This window comes from Girardinichthys multiradiatus, chromosome 9, assembly GCF_021462225.1.
Source record: "Girardinichthys multiradiatus isolate DD_20200921_A chromosome 9, DD_fGirMul_XY1, whole genome shotgun sequence".
Taxonomy (NCBI): Eukaryota; Metazoa; Chordata; class Actinopteri; order Cyprinodontiformes; family Goodeidae; genus Girardinichthys; species Girardinichthys multiradiatus.
In genome coordinates this window covers 15970105-15985436 of record NC_061802.1, presented here as the reverse complement: position 1 = coordinate 15985436, position 15332 = coordinate 15970105, and the positions used below count along the sequence as shown (strand labels likewise).

At 37.8% G+C, this 15332-nt stretch overlaps 2 protein-coding genes across 5 annotated transcripts in view; both read right to left on the bottom strand.

Moving 5' to 3' along the window:
* gmds (GDP-mannose 4,6-dehydratase) overlaps nucleotides 1-2877 on the bottom strand; it is a 259333-nt gene extending 256456 nt beyond the window's left edge. The window contains exon 1 of the mRNA XM_047375720.1: nucleotides 2662-2877. Coding sequence (XP_047231676.1) covers nucleotides 2662-2760 — 99 coding nt within the window. The 5' untranslated portion in view covers nucleotides 2761-2877. The remainder of the gene's footprint in view (nucleotides 1-2661) is intronic.
* Nucleotides 2878-4467: 1590 nt separating this feature from the next.
* mylk4b (myosin light chain kinase family, member 4b) overlaps nucleotides 4468-15332 on the bottom strand; it is a 36456-nt gene continuing 25591 nt past the window's right edge. Inside the window, exons 3-13 of one of the 4 annotated variants that reach the window (XM_047374026.1) lie at nucleotides 14912-15326; nucleotides 14563-14768; nucleotides 13435-13540; nucleotides 12496-12589; nucleotides 8411-8520; nucleotides 8188-8329; nucleotides 8035-8105; nucleotides 7820-7948; nucleotides 7437-7668; nucleotides 5674-5722; nucleotides 4468-5582 (exon numbers count right to left, since the gene is read on the bottom strand). In XM_047374026.1, coding sequence (XP_047229982.1) covers nucleotides 5678-5722; nucleotides 7437-7668; nucleotides 7820-7948; nucleotides 8035-8105; nucleotides 8188-8329; nucleotides 8411-8520; nucleotides 12496-12589; nucleotides 13435-13540; nucleotides 14563-14768; nucleotides 14912-15326 — 1550 coding nt within the window. In that variant the 3' untranslated portion in view covers nucleotides 4468-5582; nucleotides 5674-5677. The remainder of the gene's footprint in view (nucleotides 5583-5673; nucleotides 5723-7436; nucleotides 7669-7819; nucleotides 7949-8034; nucleotides 8106-8187; nucleotides 8330-8410; nucleotides 8521-12495; nucleotides 12590-13434; nucleotides 13541-14562; nucleotides 14769-14911; nucleotides 15327-15332) is intronic. The other 3 variants (XM_047374029.1, XM_047374030.1, XM_047374028.1) reach the window with 3 other exon arrangements.

The window sequence follows — 15332 nt, the reverse complement described above, 5'->3', positions numbered from 1 at the left end:
AGTTCAGATGTTATCTTTAATTTACTTCAGTAATGATTTTAATGACTTGACATTCTTGAACAGAATAAGTATTTTATCAAAGATACACTGTGGCAGTAGTTTAACACATAGTGTTAACGTGCTGCCTTTCAGTGAAAAATTCAGACCCATTTTGTTTTTTACAACTAAACCTGGAATACAGGTCCTTCTCAAAATATTAGCATATTGTGATAAAGTTCATTATTTTCCATAATGTCATGATGTAAATTTAACATTCATATATTTTAGATTCATTGCACAATAACTGAAATATTTCAGGTCTTTTATTGTCTTAATACGGATGATTTTGGCATACATCTCATGAAAACCCAAAATTCCTATCTCACAAAATTAGCATATTTCATCCGACCAATAAAAGAAAAGTGTTTTTAATACAAAAAACGTCAACCTTCAAATAATCATGTACAGTTATGCACTCAATACTTGGTCGGGAATCCTTTGGCAGAAATGACTGCTTCAATGCGGCGTGGCATGGAGGCAATCAGCCTGTGGCACTGCTGAGGTCTTATGGAGGCCCAGGATGCTTCGATAGCGGCCTTTAGCTCATCCAGAGTGTTGGGTCTTGAGTCTCTCAACGTTCTCTTCACAATATCCCACAGATTCTCTATGGGGTTCAGGTCAGGAGAGTTGGCAGGCCAATTGAGCACAGTGATACCATGGTCAGTAAACCATTTACCAGTGGTTTTGGCACTGTGAGCAGGTGCCAGGTCGTGCTGAAAAATGAAATCTTCATCTCCATAAAGCTTTTCAGCAGATGGAAGCATGAAGTGCTCCAAAATCTCCTGATAGCTAGCTGCATTGACCCTGCCCTTGATAAAACACAGTGGACCAACACCAGCAGCTGACACGGCACCCCAGACCATCACTGACTGTGGGTACTTGACACTGGACTTCTGGCATTTTGGCATTTCCTTCTCCCCAGTCTTCCTCCAGACACTGGCGCCTTGATTTCCGAATGACATGCAGAATTTGCTTTCATCCGAAAAAAGTACTTTGGACCACTGAGCAACAGTCCAGTGCTGCTTCTCTGTAGCCCAGGTCAGGCGCTTCTGCCGCTGTTTCTGGTTCAAAAGTGGCTTGACCTGGGGAATGCGGCACCTGTAGCCCATTTCCTGCACACGCCTGTGCACGGTGGCTCTGGATGTTTCTACTCCAGACTCAGTCCACTGCTTCCGCAGGTCCCCCAAGGTCTGGAATCGGCCCTTCTCCACAATCTTCCTCAGGGTCCGGTCACCTCTTCTTGTTGTGCAGCGTTTTCTGCCACACTTTTTCCTTCCCACAGACTTCCCACTGAGGTGCCTTGATACAGCACTCTGGGAACAGCCTATTCATTCAGAAATTTCTTTCTTTGTCTTACCCTCTTGCTTGAGGGTGTCAATGGTGGCCTTCTGGACAGCAGTCAGGTCGGCAGTCTTACCCATGATTGGGGTTTTGAGTGATGAACCAGGCTGGGAGTTTTAAAGGCCTCAGGAATCTTTTGCAGGTGTTTAGAGTTAACTCGTTGATTCAGATGATTAGGTTCATAGCTCGTTTAGAGACCCTTTTAATGATATGCTAATTTTGTGAGATAGGAATTTTGGGTTTTCATGAGCTGTATGCCAAAATCATCCGTATTAAGACAATAAAAGACCTGAAATATTTCAGTTAGTGTGCAATGAATCTAAAATATATGAATGTAAAATTTTCATCATGACATTATGGAAAATAATGAACTTTATCACAATATGCTAATATTTTGAGAAGGACCTGTAAATATAAATGACAAGAGCTTTATTTGGAAATTGGCAATACTGAAATGCAGTTTATCCAAGCATGACCAACAGTGACATAAAGAGATGCCAACTAAGTTAGCAAATGCCAAGGCTAGATACTAATACTTATCAAGATGGTAACTAATGATTGGCATCATAGTCTTTTTATTTTATTATATTAAACACAAACGTATTGATATAGCAAAAACTAGTTTATGCTGGGTATAAACTGCTAAATCCTGAAATTTTACCCTTGCATAGAAGTATGACAGAGCAAGGAAGCTCTTAGTTTTTAAAGAAAACAGTGTTATATCTATAACAAATGTTTGCTTAGCAAAGTTTCATTTGGGGAATTTGAATAACTATGCGGATAAAGCATAAATATGCACATAAGTACATGATTTAGGACATCAGAATATTAGAACAGTGTGTCCAAGACAATTGTTTTTAGAATATAGCTTAAATTTGTTTTTCCCTCCACTTCACAAAAAAGGATTTCCACTAATGAATTATGCCAACAAATTACAAAACTAAACCAGTAAAACGTGCCATTCCCTTCCCATCCGGGATAAATTCCGCCAGTAGTGTGCGCTGATAAAATCATTTCCTTGTTCCTTTACAACCTGTTTTAAAGTGACACGCCAAGTGTAAACTCCAGTTAAACTTGACCTCTTGTCATCAAAACACCTGAAGCGCCACTGCTACGTAAGTCAGAAAGCCTTAAACAGACACACAAACATGGAAAGATGGTTTTCCAGAAGAAAAGGCGAGCATTAAGCACACAGAAACTCCCTGCAGAATTCACTGTAACCCATCTTTACTTGACAGTGACTGAGAGCCTCAGGCAGCTCCAGCAGCAGCAGGATGTTACCTGGCCGGTGATGCCGGTGATAACAGCCACGTTCCTCTTCTTTACACCATCTCCGTTTATCGAGGAGCCCGAATTAGCAGCTTCGGAGCACTGAGCCATCTCTCTTTAAATCTTTACGGTTCGCTGCGCAAAAACAACCGTTCGAACCGACCGAATCCAAGAGTGTTTGTGGACAGTAGCCCGAGTACCAGCGAGCCTTCTCAGCATCCGTAAACCCATGACGCAAACCAATGAGAAGCCAGGAAGTGGGAAGAATGTTTGTAAATCAGACACGCAAACCAATCAGAGGACATTGAGGGGCGGGATCTTTGAAAACGAATAGTTGGTGTGTGTGTATTAACACAGCGTCCTCGAATGGAAAGGAGGGTGAATTACATCCATCGAAGGTTCTTGGGCAGTGAGAGCAACAGTATGTTGCTTCTCAGTGAGATGAGGTTCTGATACAGCTGAGACCAGAATCTAACAGACATGGAAATCTTTGAAATACAAGAAAATCTGTTTAAGAAATAACTCCATTAATAATAAAAAAATATTTTACAAGTCTGACATTGTGCATTTCTTACTTTTTTAAAGTAGGGCCTATTTTATTGTAGAGAATTCTAACCCACCTGCAAACACACACCCCTTCTAGCCTATTTTGAGTTTTCTTTAAGTTATGCTCATTATGTGCTGTTAGTGTAGAACAATCTAGGTTTGAAGGGTCTATGTACTGTAGTTTTTGAGCTAGACCAGTGCTAATGTGGTCCAGGTGCCAAAAACACTAAAATGGCTCTTTGTTAAATGTTCACAAATCAAAAAAGGGTTTCAAAAATCCCAAACTGGGGTTGAAAGATTCTGCTATTAGTGTAGAAAAATCTAGTCCAGGTTTGAAGAGTCTAAGTACTATAGTTTATGAGTTGGACCAGTTCTAATATGGTCCAGATGCAAAGAAAGCACTGAAATGTCCATTTATGGAACTTTCACAAAGCAAAGCTTTCAGAAATCTAAAACTGGGTTTGATTCTGCTATAAGTGTTGCACAATTTAGTGCTATACTAAGTGAACTGTCACAATTCACATGAAATGTAACTCCAATAGGGAAAAAGGAAGCATAAATAATAAAACTACATCAAATACCAGCTACTGCCCTTGCTAGTTCTTTCTAAATATTAAACATATTTAAAATGTACATGTAAAACAGTTTTAAATTTAAAAAAATGGCATTTAGTAAATATCAAAGCTGAATTTAAAGCTTTAAATGCTTCTGTGCTCAACAGATGATCAAGACTGTTATTTTGTGTGCCTGAAGCAGAGAACTTTGGGAATCACTGCTGATGTAATCCCAACTTAATTAACCTTGTGATGCAGCATTGTATATTGTCTTAAACCAAACCAAGCCATACTATACATTTTTGCCGTGTTTTAACTTTATCATATTTTTGATTCACCTTTATATTGACAGTGTGACACATTTGTGTGATTCTTAGTTAGGTCATTTGATCATGTGACTGAAGGCCAATCAAACACTTTTTTGGTTTTTTTTTTTTTCTCATGTTAAAAATAAAAGATGAGGCAATTAGATGGTTCCATGCCTATTTTACAAGGAACAGCTGCTTCCCTAAATCATTGTCAATACGTTTCCTTCTTCGAGTTGTGATAAACATCTGCATGTTTCAAAACAGCAAAAATGGCAAAATTCCTGCTTTTATACATGGGGTCACACTTGCTGATGATCCATAATTAGTTGCATTTGATGAGCAATAATATAAGTAAAGTCTTGTTTTTAAAGATGAGGAAAATACATCTCTGCAAGAAACACTGGATGCAGTTTCTTGTGTGCACCATTTATTAACATATTAATGTCCTTTATTTACTGTATTTAAATCTTAACATCTCAAGAAACCAAATTAAATCTAAAGAAAACTTGAAAAAAGGTATCATAAATTCAAATGAACAAATATTCAAAACACAAATCTTTTAATTCAAAATAAATCATCCAACTGATGAGTGTCTAGTCATTCCATCAAACTGAGTTGTGCATTTAAACTTTAAATGTGTGTGCATAACTATTTAAAACCATGTTTGTGTCCTCTGAAATAAAAACATCACATGTTGAAGAAAAAAATAGCACTTCAAGTACCATCTGGTGCTGAACCAGTCAATAAATGAGCATAAGAATCCACTTCAGTCATAAACAAGAAAAGGTCAAAGGTAGTGAGGTGTTGTTCATTATGCCTTCATGGAAGGTGAGCTGGGTACTCCAAACTGCTGAAGCCATACAAGCAGGTGGCATGAATGCACAAAGAGGTCAATGCATTCTAAAGTTAAAAAAATACCAACAACAGTAGTATGAAGTGGGGCATTACCACTGAGATGTTCTTATGTTTTGGGGAGACTGATGCAGTGCTGCAATATATACACAAAATAAATTAATGGACTTGGATTTCAAATTGACTTGGAGGAAAATAACATCACTATAAGACTTAGAAAATAAAAGAAAGAAAATATAATGGATTTATTAAAAGAAAAATGTTTTTTTTCAGATTTGTTTGTTAAATCTTGGATAAAAATGAAAAAATGTGTGCAAAGCATGCAAAAAACCATAACTGTTAAAATGTGCTAAAAGAACAGGTTTTCATCGACACATGTGGCAAGTATGAACTTGACACATATTGCAGTGTTTTAATGTGGCAGCAACAGTGTTTACCACAAAAGTCCTCACTGGTTTGGGTAGAGTTTTTTTTTTAGATAACTTTACAAGCAGACAGTACACGCAGCTTTAAAAGTTTCTTTTTTCCAGGTTAGACCTGTGCAGCTATGCAAAGGTAAAGATGTGAGGCAGAGCGTAATAATCCAGTGGCTATACAGGTGCAGCAGTATTGGTCCAGTGTTGGGCCCCAGGGCCATACAGTGTCACAAGGCAAACCGAGGGCCTGGTTGTTTCTGAAAGGAAAACAAAATAAATATGGGTAAGAAGGATTTTCTTTTTTTATTACATGAAAGATCCAAATTATGTCAGAGGAAATAATCTCACATGTTTAGCTCTCTGGGGGTGGAGCATGTGAGGAGTGGCACTTGTTTTTCTGCAATCAGAATGTCCACAAAAAAACTTTTAATTTGTCCAACTTCAGTTGAAATTAGTTTCATAGCTAATTCTTTGGCTGTTTTGCTATAACCACACTGAAAATATGAGCAAACCAATACAATTAAAGTATTGGTTTCAAGTAGCAATGTAATGGCAGTATTCAGTTAGATATGAATCCCATGGTGGTCCTAAATTATGAAAAAGCTTTAAGGAAATAAATGTGTAGAATGCAAAAGTGCCCACTCTAAAGAAGGTTTTCAACAGAGTAAACTGCAAAGCACGCAATCTGTTTTTTGATGCATTTCTGTTCAGAAGTTTACATTAACTCATCATGGGCATGATTTGAGGGTTTTAAAGATTTATTTGAACCATTCTTTTTTCAAGAGTTAAATTATTATACAATATACAACATACAACTTTAATTAATTATTTTTAAAATTATGGACTGGTTGCTCAAGTTGGACTTTATTGTGGAATCCACAAAGGGTTAAAACAATACATACACTCTCAAGTATATAGCCTTTACCAAAAGCTTTTATTATGTGGTGCTGGAGGTTCAATTATCTTTTAATTAAATTTTAACTGAAGGCCAAGGTAGATAAACTTTTAATCAGTGATCTTAACAGACTTTGGTAGTTTCTCTTCATTAGCAAGAAAATGATTTGTTTGACAGCCCTCAAAGAATGCAACGACCCAGAGCTAAAAAAAAAAGTCCAAGCAACTTTGTGAAGATCTTAGCAGGAGAATCATAGAGTCACGAAGTTTAGAAAAGTCTTTATTAACAACTGAAGATTTCAAGATCATAATTGAAAAAAAATAAATGTATGTTCAAGTTATTGAACTGTATCATTACTTTGCCATAGCCTAGAAAAAGAAGAAGCACATACTCAAAATAGACACTATGTTCAGAGAAGCCACAGTGATGCTTTCAAACCTAAGAACACTGCACCTTTCAAGCAAGGTGGTTGTAGCTTCATGCTGCGGAGATCATTTTCTGTGAGTAGCACTGATGCATTGCAAGGGGATAAAATAGTGAGGCATATTCTTAAGTTTATTGATGTTTTCCTCAAATCAACAGCTAGATGGTTGAAATCTGCAAACAAGTATTCTATGACAATGATCCCAAACACACCTTAAAGACGCTTTTTGAATGGATTGAGTAATCTACTGTCAAACATCTGGAATGGCCTTCCCAAATCCCCAACTCCAACTTTAACTGCTTCTTAAAATTTGTGGATTATGCTTTGAAGCAACTAGGGTACTAAACGTGTTCGCATATATTTGAACAGCTGAGACAGAGTTTTGATTAAGTTTGTGTACTTTCCGATTCAACTGCTTGTAGTTTTAACTGTGTTTGATGTTAATAGAAATGATTTAAAGCAGCTTTTAGCCAAGATTGTAACATTTCTGTGAATACCACACGTTTATGTTTAACTTAGGGAATTTACAGTAATGGACATAGAAAAAAAGTTGAATTCTTCCCCCAGTGCTGGGGTTGGATGATAAATGGAACTTAACCCATTCCAAACCACTAGAAAACCTGAACTGCCTGAAACATCAGCTTTTTTTGTCCATACTTTAATACATTTGTAGTTCTGTAACTAGTCTAGAATTTATCATAGTTTTACAAAAGAAATAAGCTCCCATGCACATACTCCCCCATGCTTGATTGATGAACTAACTATAACCTTCAAATAAGAACCCTTTTGTACCTTCTGATGTAGTCGATAGTGCAAATTTCGGTCAGACAGCCAAGCATGTCTGAGGGATTCTGTTGCGCTCATCCTCCAACTCTTGCTCTTCACCAGCAGACGGGTGATAAAGTCTTTCGCCTCATCGGAAATGTCTTCAAACTCCTCCTCTTCGAAGTTCCACTGACAAGCCAGAATGTTGTTGAGTGTCTCATTGTCGTCGTCCCCCAGAAACGGAGACAAACCGCTAAGCCTGGAGAGACAGGAAACAGAGTTTCGGGAAATGATTTTTTGCAGTGCCACAATTTCCTCTGATTTCCTGCCTCTGATTTATCATTTTTTCTAGAGGCCAGCCTGCGATGTAGCAATTTCCAAATTCAGATGACTGAGCCTCCCTGACTTACAGCATGTACGTGATGACTCCAAGACTCCACATGTCCGTTGGGAATGAAACAAACTCGTAATTGATGACTTCAGGGGCAAGGAATTCAGGCGTTCCAAAGTTGACCCTCAGCTTCTCTCTGGGTTTATACCTTTCAGAGACAAACAATCAACCAGTGAAATACGTGCAAATGTTGAAACAAAGCTTACAACAGGTTAGATGGGTTTATATTTCTACCTCCTTGCCAGGCCAAAGTCAATGATTTTGATCTTGTTTGTATCTCTGCTGACACAAAGAATGTTTTCTGGCTGAAAAGAACAGTTTTTAGAGTGTGAAAAACAAGCAAAAGATAAGAGTATTAATATAACATTAATACCTAAACCAGTTTACCTTGAGATCAAGATGCAGGATGTAATTTTTGTGCATGTACTGCAGCCCTTCACTGATCTGATGGATGAACAGCACCGTGTCCAGCTCGGTCAGGTTGTAGTTCTCATCAATGATGCGATCAAACAGCTCTCCTCCTTCCACACTGCAGCACAGAGACACAACCACAGTTGCAGCCATGGAAAGCTTGTCGCTCTTTCATTAAAGGCATTCCACAAAAACGTACTATTCCATAACCAGGATGATGTCATTCCGCGACTCAAAGGCTGCGTAGAGCTGGATGAGGTTGGCGTGGTTCAGCTGGTTCATCACCTGGATCTCGTTCCTCACCACCTCCTGAGAGACAAACAAATTTAACAAAGCAATATTTACCTTAACAAATTAAATCTCATATTCACAGGAGTTTGCTGGCAAGATTATTCAAAGCTTCAAAAGGTAATAATTATAATAAGGTAATAAAAGGTAATAACAATCATGATATACTTATTTTGCTACATTGCTGCCATATCTAGACACATTCTAGAAATGAGGTGTATCTCAGAAACATCATGTCCTGTTACCTCTACGAAGTATGTGTGTCTTTTATTATTGACCCCTGTTTTGCATAAATTGGTTTACTGTCTTAAAAAAAAAGATGTATAATGTCTTAAGAAATCAATATTGCCATGATGTCAGATTGGTTTTGTTTCATTTTCCATACTTAATCACCTGACCATCTTGGGCTGAATGTTCAATACTCTAAACACAGTCTATGAGTGCCGCCTAGTGTTCAAATGACTGTAAACTAATTTATTATTATTAAAGTGGTCCGACAGCTCTGCCTGTTCTAGTGGTTGACATGTTGAGGTGAGTGAATCTTCAACAGTGTAGACAGAGCGTCTGCATAGCATAGCTCTTGAGTGAGTAATGCTGTTAATGTGTCATTGCTGTGACATTTGAGTAGTACTTGTGTGTATTCACAGCAGTGGCACAAAGTAAAGTGTATGTTGTGTCTCTTAAGTCGCAACACTCATTACACAGAGTTTTGTTGACATTTCCAAAATATTCATGGCAGCCTGGGTTAGCTGAAGATCAGTTTTCCAATGTTACAGTATCAGATGTGTAGAAACGTGAAGGCGGAGAACAATTTAATTATATATCGAGCAGAATATCTTTGTGTGGCACTGAAACACAAGGCAAACAGAAGAAGTTAAAATGTTAAAATGTTTTTTTAATTGTGCTTTGGTTTATAAAAACAGTGAATATTATGACAAAAAATAATGTATAGGAAATTTGAGCTTTTTAGGGGGATTACAACCAGCATTTGTAAATTATATCTGATGTTACATAATATATTAAATCATCGTTTCCAGATTAGTAAGAAATACAATGATTACTAACATGGGGAGAATAATCATTAGGGAAACACAAACCACTTCAGTAAAGTCCTAAGTAGCTTTCAGTATAAAACCATTTTTTCATGACATAAATCCTCAAAACCTCATACTAAGTAAAGGAAACAAGCATCATGCATATTTGTGTTTAGTTACATCTAAAACAGAAACAATCAACCTAACAACTAGGGTTGAATGTATATACATTAAATGTTCACCATTATCAGTCACATATATTTCTTGTCTATTCTAAAAGGTCAGATGCAGATGTGACCCAGCGTTCTGAAACATTCTGCATTCACTTGTTATTTTGGTCTATGTGTAGCTGGTTTCACAACACCCGAAAGCAGAACCAGCTGTTCATCTTTCCACTCTCTAACTCTGCCTGACCTGTCTTGCACCCTATTTTGTAACCTGATATGTCTGTTTACTTTGCTGTGTTTGGACCTACAGCCATGGATTTCAACACTAAAACTTTGGTACAGACATTCCTGGAACTTTTCAACATAAAGTGCATTAACCTTCTTCCAGCACAGCCAGGAAAGGGGATAACTGCGGACTTCCTGTGGCGCCATTACCCAAATAAAAGCACAACTCCGAAGGGGGAAGGGGGGTAGCAGAGGACTTCCCACGATGACACTGCCCGCATATAAGCCCCCACCCTTCCCACATATCGCTCTCTTCCACACCGATGACCATCGGGATAGGAGGGAGACAAAGCGCTGGCAAAAAGACATAAAATTCAACTGGATCCAAAGCCTTACGATCATCGATCATATGCAAAGTTAAGTAGAATGAAATACTGTTTGTGTATCCGGTATTTCCATTCATGAACGGGGATAATTAAGGTACAAGCATTACTTGACTGTCTCCGAGGCCCCGCAGACGCAAGCGGTGTTCGAGAGGAGCCCCGGCAAAGACGCAGTCTGGAAGGAAGACTGCAGCAGACAACGTTCGTTCTTCATCCACAGCTGGAGGTTAGCGGGAAGCTAACCTTCGTTCACGGTGGATATCTCTTCAACCTTCGTCGCTTGGACAACATTCCTCACCACAATTCATGAGGTTAAGTGTTTGGGCAGAATAATATAGAGACAGATTTAGGATGAAATAATCTGAACGTTTTCAATCCGGCTATTTTAGCGCTAGTAGGCTAGCTACAGCGCGTGTCGGTTGGTGCTCTTTGTATGTTTTAAAGTTAAGATAAACTTTATTTAAAGGGTGGTTTTAAACAGAACATTGCTCATAACGCGCCGTCCGCGCTTGTGCATTTTTAACCCTTTTGTTAACCCTGGTATTTTTAAAGGTGTGTCCTGATTCTGGTGCTAAGCTATCCGCTTCTTGGTTAGCTTAACGGCTAACCGGTAGAGAACACGTGGGTGCTACAGATAGCGACTATTCAACAGAAAGGTTGTTGGTTTTCAAGCTAGCGAATAATAGTCTCTGAACATCATTTACTAGATTTGATAACTGGGTAGACACCATTAAGCCCATTTCTCCAGACAAATTTGGCTCTTTTCCAAAATACTCAATAATATTTCTTCAAATATTATTTTAATAAATAAAGGCAGCTAGTTAGACACTGTTGAGAATTAGTCATCCAGAAGGGTGGTTTTATTCAGCAGATCATTCTTTAAAATATTATTTTATTAAGATAATATTTTATCTGATCTTGCATTGTGAATGGTTGTCTAAGTTAGTTCCAAGACTAACTGAACTTCATTTCCAGATCCTTCAAGATAATCCTTGGTTCTCAAACATAAACATTGCATGGTAATGTTGCATCACTCTTTTTGGTCATGATTTCCAATCATCTTTAATCAACTTGTTTATATTGTACATAGCCCATTAGTCTTCATTATTCTTTAATTCTGCTTGATAGTTTAGTTGGATTGATTTAGCATAGTAAAGAGTTTGTTGATTGAAATATGTTTGACTTTGAGTTGACTTACTTTTGTTAATAAATTCTTGTATTTTAAGAAATTGTGTGAATTCATTCCATTTATGTGCAGAGTTTATGCTGTTCAATAATGTCAGAGCTCGTCTCACACCTTTCTATTTTGTCCTAATACCATCGCCTTACTGGGCTGGCATTCACAGGACAACCCTTAACAGACCGAAATATTATTTGATAAAATATTAATTATTAAATAATCTCAGATCTATATTTACAACAGCTGTATAAAAAAAACTCCGTCGGTGATTACCCTAGCTGTGAGTAGAGTCTCTGTGTCTTTCCTCTGAGCTGATCACTCATTCCACACCCCAACACTAGTAGAACCGCATTTATAGACACAAGGGACCAAAAAATAACTTGCTGTTATTAATTTGATTGCTCAGATATAATCTGGGAATTGTAGAACGGCGAGAGTCTTTGTCTAAATTACCTTACAGTTGCTACAAAGTGAAACGTTCTGTGTGATGCTAATTGTTATTTCAAAATGCCATACTTTTTCAAACTTAAGTGATCAGATTTAATCTGCCATACTAAACATACAAGTTTCGGATAAATTTACAAAGGTATTTTGAGGTAATTAAATTCAAAGTTTAACTCAAAGATAGATTGGGAAAAAATAATATATAGTAAGCGTGTCTATCTTTTTTCAGAAGGAAATTTATAAAATAATTTATAGATAATATTCTGAAAATGGAAATACATTTCATATTCATGTTCTGTTTCATTTCTTTCCAGGTTTAGAAAATAAAGTCATTAAACTCCATACTAATCAGAGGTTTAGTTAGAGCGGTTAGCATGGCCACACAGCTATTCTTGCTTTACTTGTTTACATGAACAAGTAAACATTAAAAATGGGGGAGACATTTCTCTAAATAAGATGTATTTTATTATTTTTGCATGATTTGAAAAACAACTCTTGAGTCACCATTGATGACTGTATATTCTGTACCATATTCAGCATTAAAGGGCTCATCATTACTGCACCTTCTCTTTTTGACTCTTTGCTTTGATGATTTTAGCAGCGAGAGTCAGCCCAGATGAGTTCTCGTGGCACTTGTAGACTTGTCCGAAACGTCCCCTAATAAAAGAAAACACGCAGATTCAAATATATCATAGACACATAATATGAGATTAAAAGTGGAAGACTGTTCTTTAGGAAAATTTGATTTCATTACAATATGTGTAGAATGTTATTTCTTAAGCAATCACAAATTTTTCCTTCTTCCAACGTTCTTGATGAAATTATGCGTTGTTTTATTTCATCATACAGTACTGTTGCAAAAAGCAGCCAGCACCCACATAAAAACATTGCAAGGTCTTCAAAAAGGCTGGAAAACCTTTGATTAAGACCGTTTTAGAAGATCTGAAGAATATTAGGCAGGAAAGTACAAACAAATGAAGGATATCTTAGTGCTTATGCACAATATGTTGGCACAGTTTCTAACGTTCAGCCTGGGCCTTTGTTATTTCAGTTTTTGAGGTTTTAAATCACAAAAGTCATCAGAAGAAATCAAAATACTCACATTTGAAATGCTCATTTGTTGTGTCTCCATATATATGCATTGCATCTATTGCTTTAAACTTGGATTCATATTTAAATAGTTAAGCCAAAAATTGTAGAGATGCGTTGTTGTGCATAGAAGTAATCTTCACTTTGAGAGGCTATATTTAACACCAGACCAATACATTAGAAAGGCATGCTTTTAGACAATTGACCCCTGGGGGGCAAAATCATTTCCCCTTTAGAGGGCAGCACAAATGTCTTGAAAAGAAAGAAAGTGACAGACATCCCTTCACAGGCTGGTAAATCCTCTGTTATTTCATTACAGTGGATCAAAGCATCTAAATGCCTTGGGGGAAGGAAAACAACTATAGAATAACTCTTCATTAATGAGAGATGGCCACTTTGTGCTCGTCACTCACCCGCCCAGAACTTCATCCCTGTTTATAGTGTAATAGGTGGCTATCTGATGGGGTTTGGGAGTCACAATGCGGTGATCGAAAGGAGCGGTCGGAGGAGGGCCTGCATCTGGTCAAGACAAGGGGAAGAAAAAACAAAAGGTGAAGAAGTAGGAAGTTGTTTACTATTTAATGTCAAAGTTGGAGTAAAGCCAGAGGAAGAGGTCTTAGTGCCTAGAAACATGGATGAAAATAGCAGCATGCATGTGACTCATTATCTGCCCTATAAGCCGCATGACCTATGTGTTCTGGAGACTCAAGCAGGCATGGCGTTATAGCATGAAATCTGTTCGAAACCTCAGGAATGTTGGGTCAAATGTTGCAAACTTACATGGCAACTTGTGTCTTCGTGGAATAAACTACACATAAAACTGGCTAAGAAGCAGAGGATTCTCTCAGTCATAGATGTCTTCCAAGGATAACAATTTTTGCTTTGCTTTTTATTGACTCTTTTTACTTTTTAGTCTCATGTTTCTTAAATAGTTTTTGAGTATCAAACTAATTATATGAACAGAAGCAAATGCAGTTGATACAATATATAGGGCATTTTCAAAACATGCACATTTCTTCAAATTATAACCACTAACATGTATGTATTTTACTGGGATTGTATGTGATAGCCTAACACAAGGAGGTACATACTTGTGAAATTGAAGGATTAAGACAGGGTTTTCAAAAATGTTTTATGTGGCATCCTTTTGTGTTTGCCCCATTTACACCTGGTACTAACATATGTTGAGTAAGTTGAACATGTCCACACAGCGGACAGGTTTATCTGATCAAATCAATTAAAAATCAATTATATTATTATCTGGAATATTCTAGGAAGATCTGTTTTTTATCAAAGGTTTATTTGTTGGGATCCTTTCACTTTTTGTTACTGTATGTTCCTTCACAAGTCAAAATTATAGTGAACAGCTGAGTGGGTAGAAATAATTGTTGTCGCGTTAAAAGCTCTCCCACCAGAGCTCTGAATCTCTGCAATTGCCAGTTTAAGTGGACCATCATGTCCAGGTGTGCAAAAAATGCTACATTTATATAATGGCATCAAACAGCCCTTAATTTGTACAGTCATGCCTGCTAAATTCTCACCAATTACAAACTCCTTCACTGCAGAATCTCCACCTTCTTTAGCTTCCGGCTTTGCTTCTTCAGATTTTGACCCATCCACTAACTGCCCGTCAATATTTTCCACTACATGGTCCTCCACTCGACTCTTTTTCAGGTCATCCTTTACCAGGTCTTCTTCTGTGACACGACGTTTGCCTGCAGTGGCCCCATCTCCAGCATCCTCAGAGCTTTACAAAACAAAGCAGAGAACAATGTGGGATTTGTGTTATGGTTATAGTCATTTTTTTTATCTTAGTGGTTTTTTCTTGGCATCAAAAGATTGAAATAATTTCAGCCACAGCAAAAACGTGAATAAAGTAGTTGGGAATACCTTTCCTGGGACGCGTTGCTCATGTATGAAATAGCTTTTTCTAAATCCGATGACTCTTCTGATTCTCCTTCAAGTCTTTTCTTAACATCATTCTCCACTTTTCTGCCCTTTTCTTCACTATCATCTTCTGTCTGTTGCTCCTCTTCCTCTGCTTCTGTGTCATCAAACACATCCCCCTCATCTTCCTCTTTCTTGCTTTCCTTATTTCCCTTCCTTCCCTCCTTAGTTTGGCTTGCAGGAGCAGGTGACCCTTTGTGGATCAGCTTGGCCAGCTCCTCTCCTCTTTTTACCCCGCTGCCCGCATCTTCCCGACTCTGGACGTCAGCTTCCGGATTTACATGGGAGTACTCGGTGTTCTCCCTGTTGAGCTTTTCAACCTGCTCCTTCAGAGCCGACTCACTCAGAGAGGGGCTATCTAAAG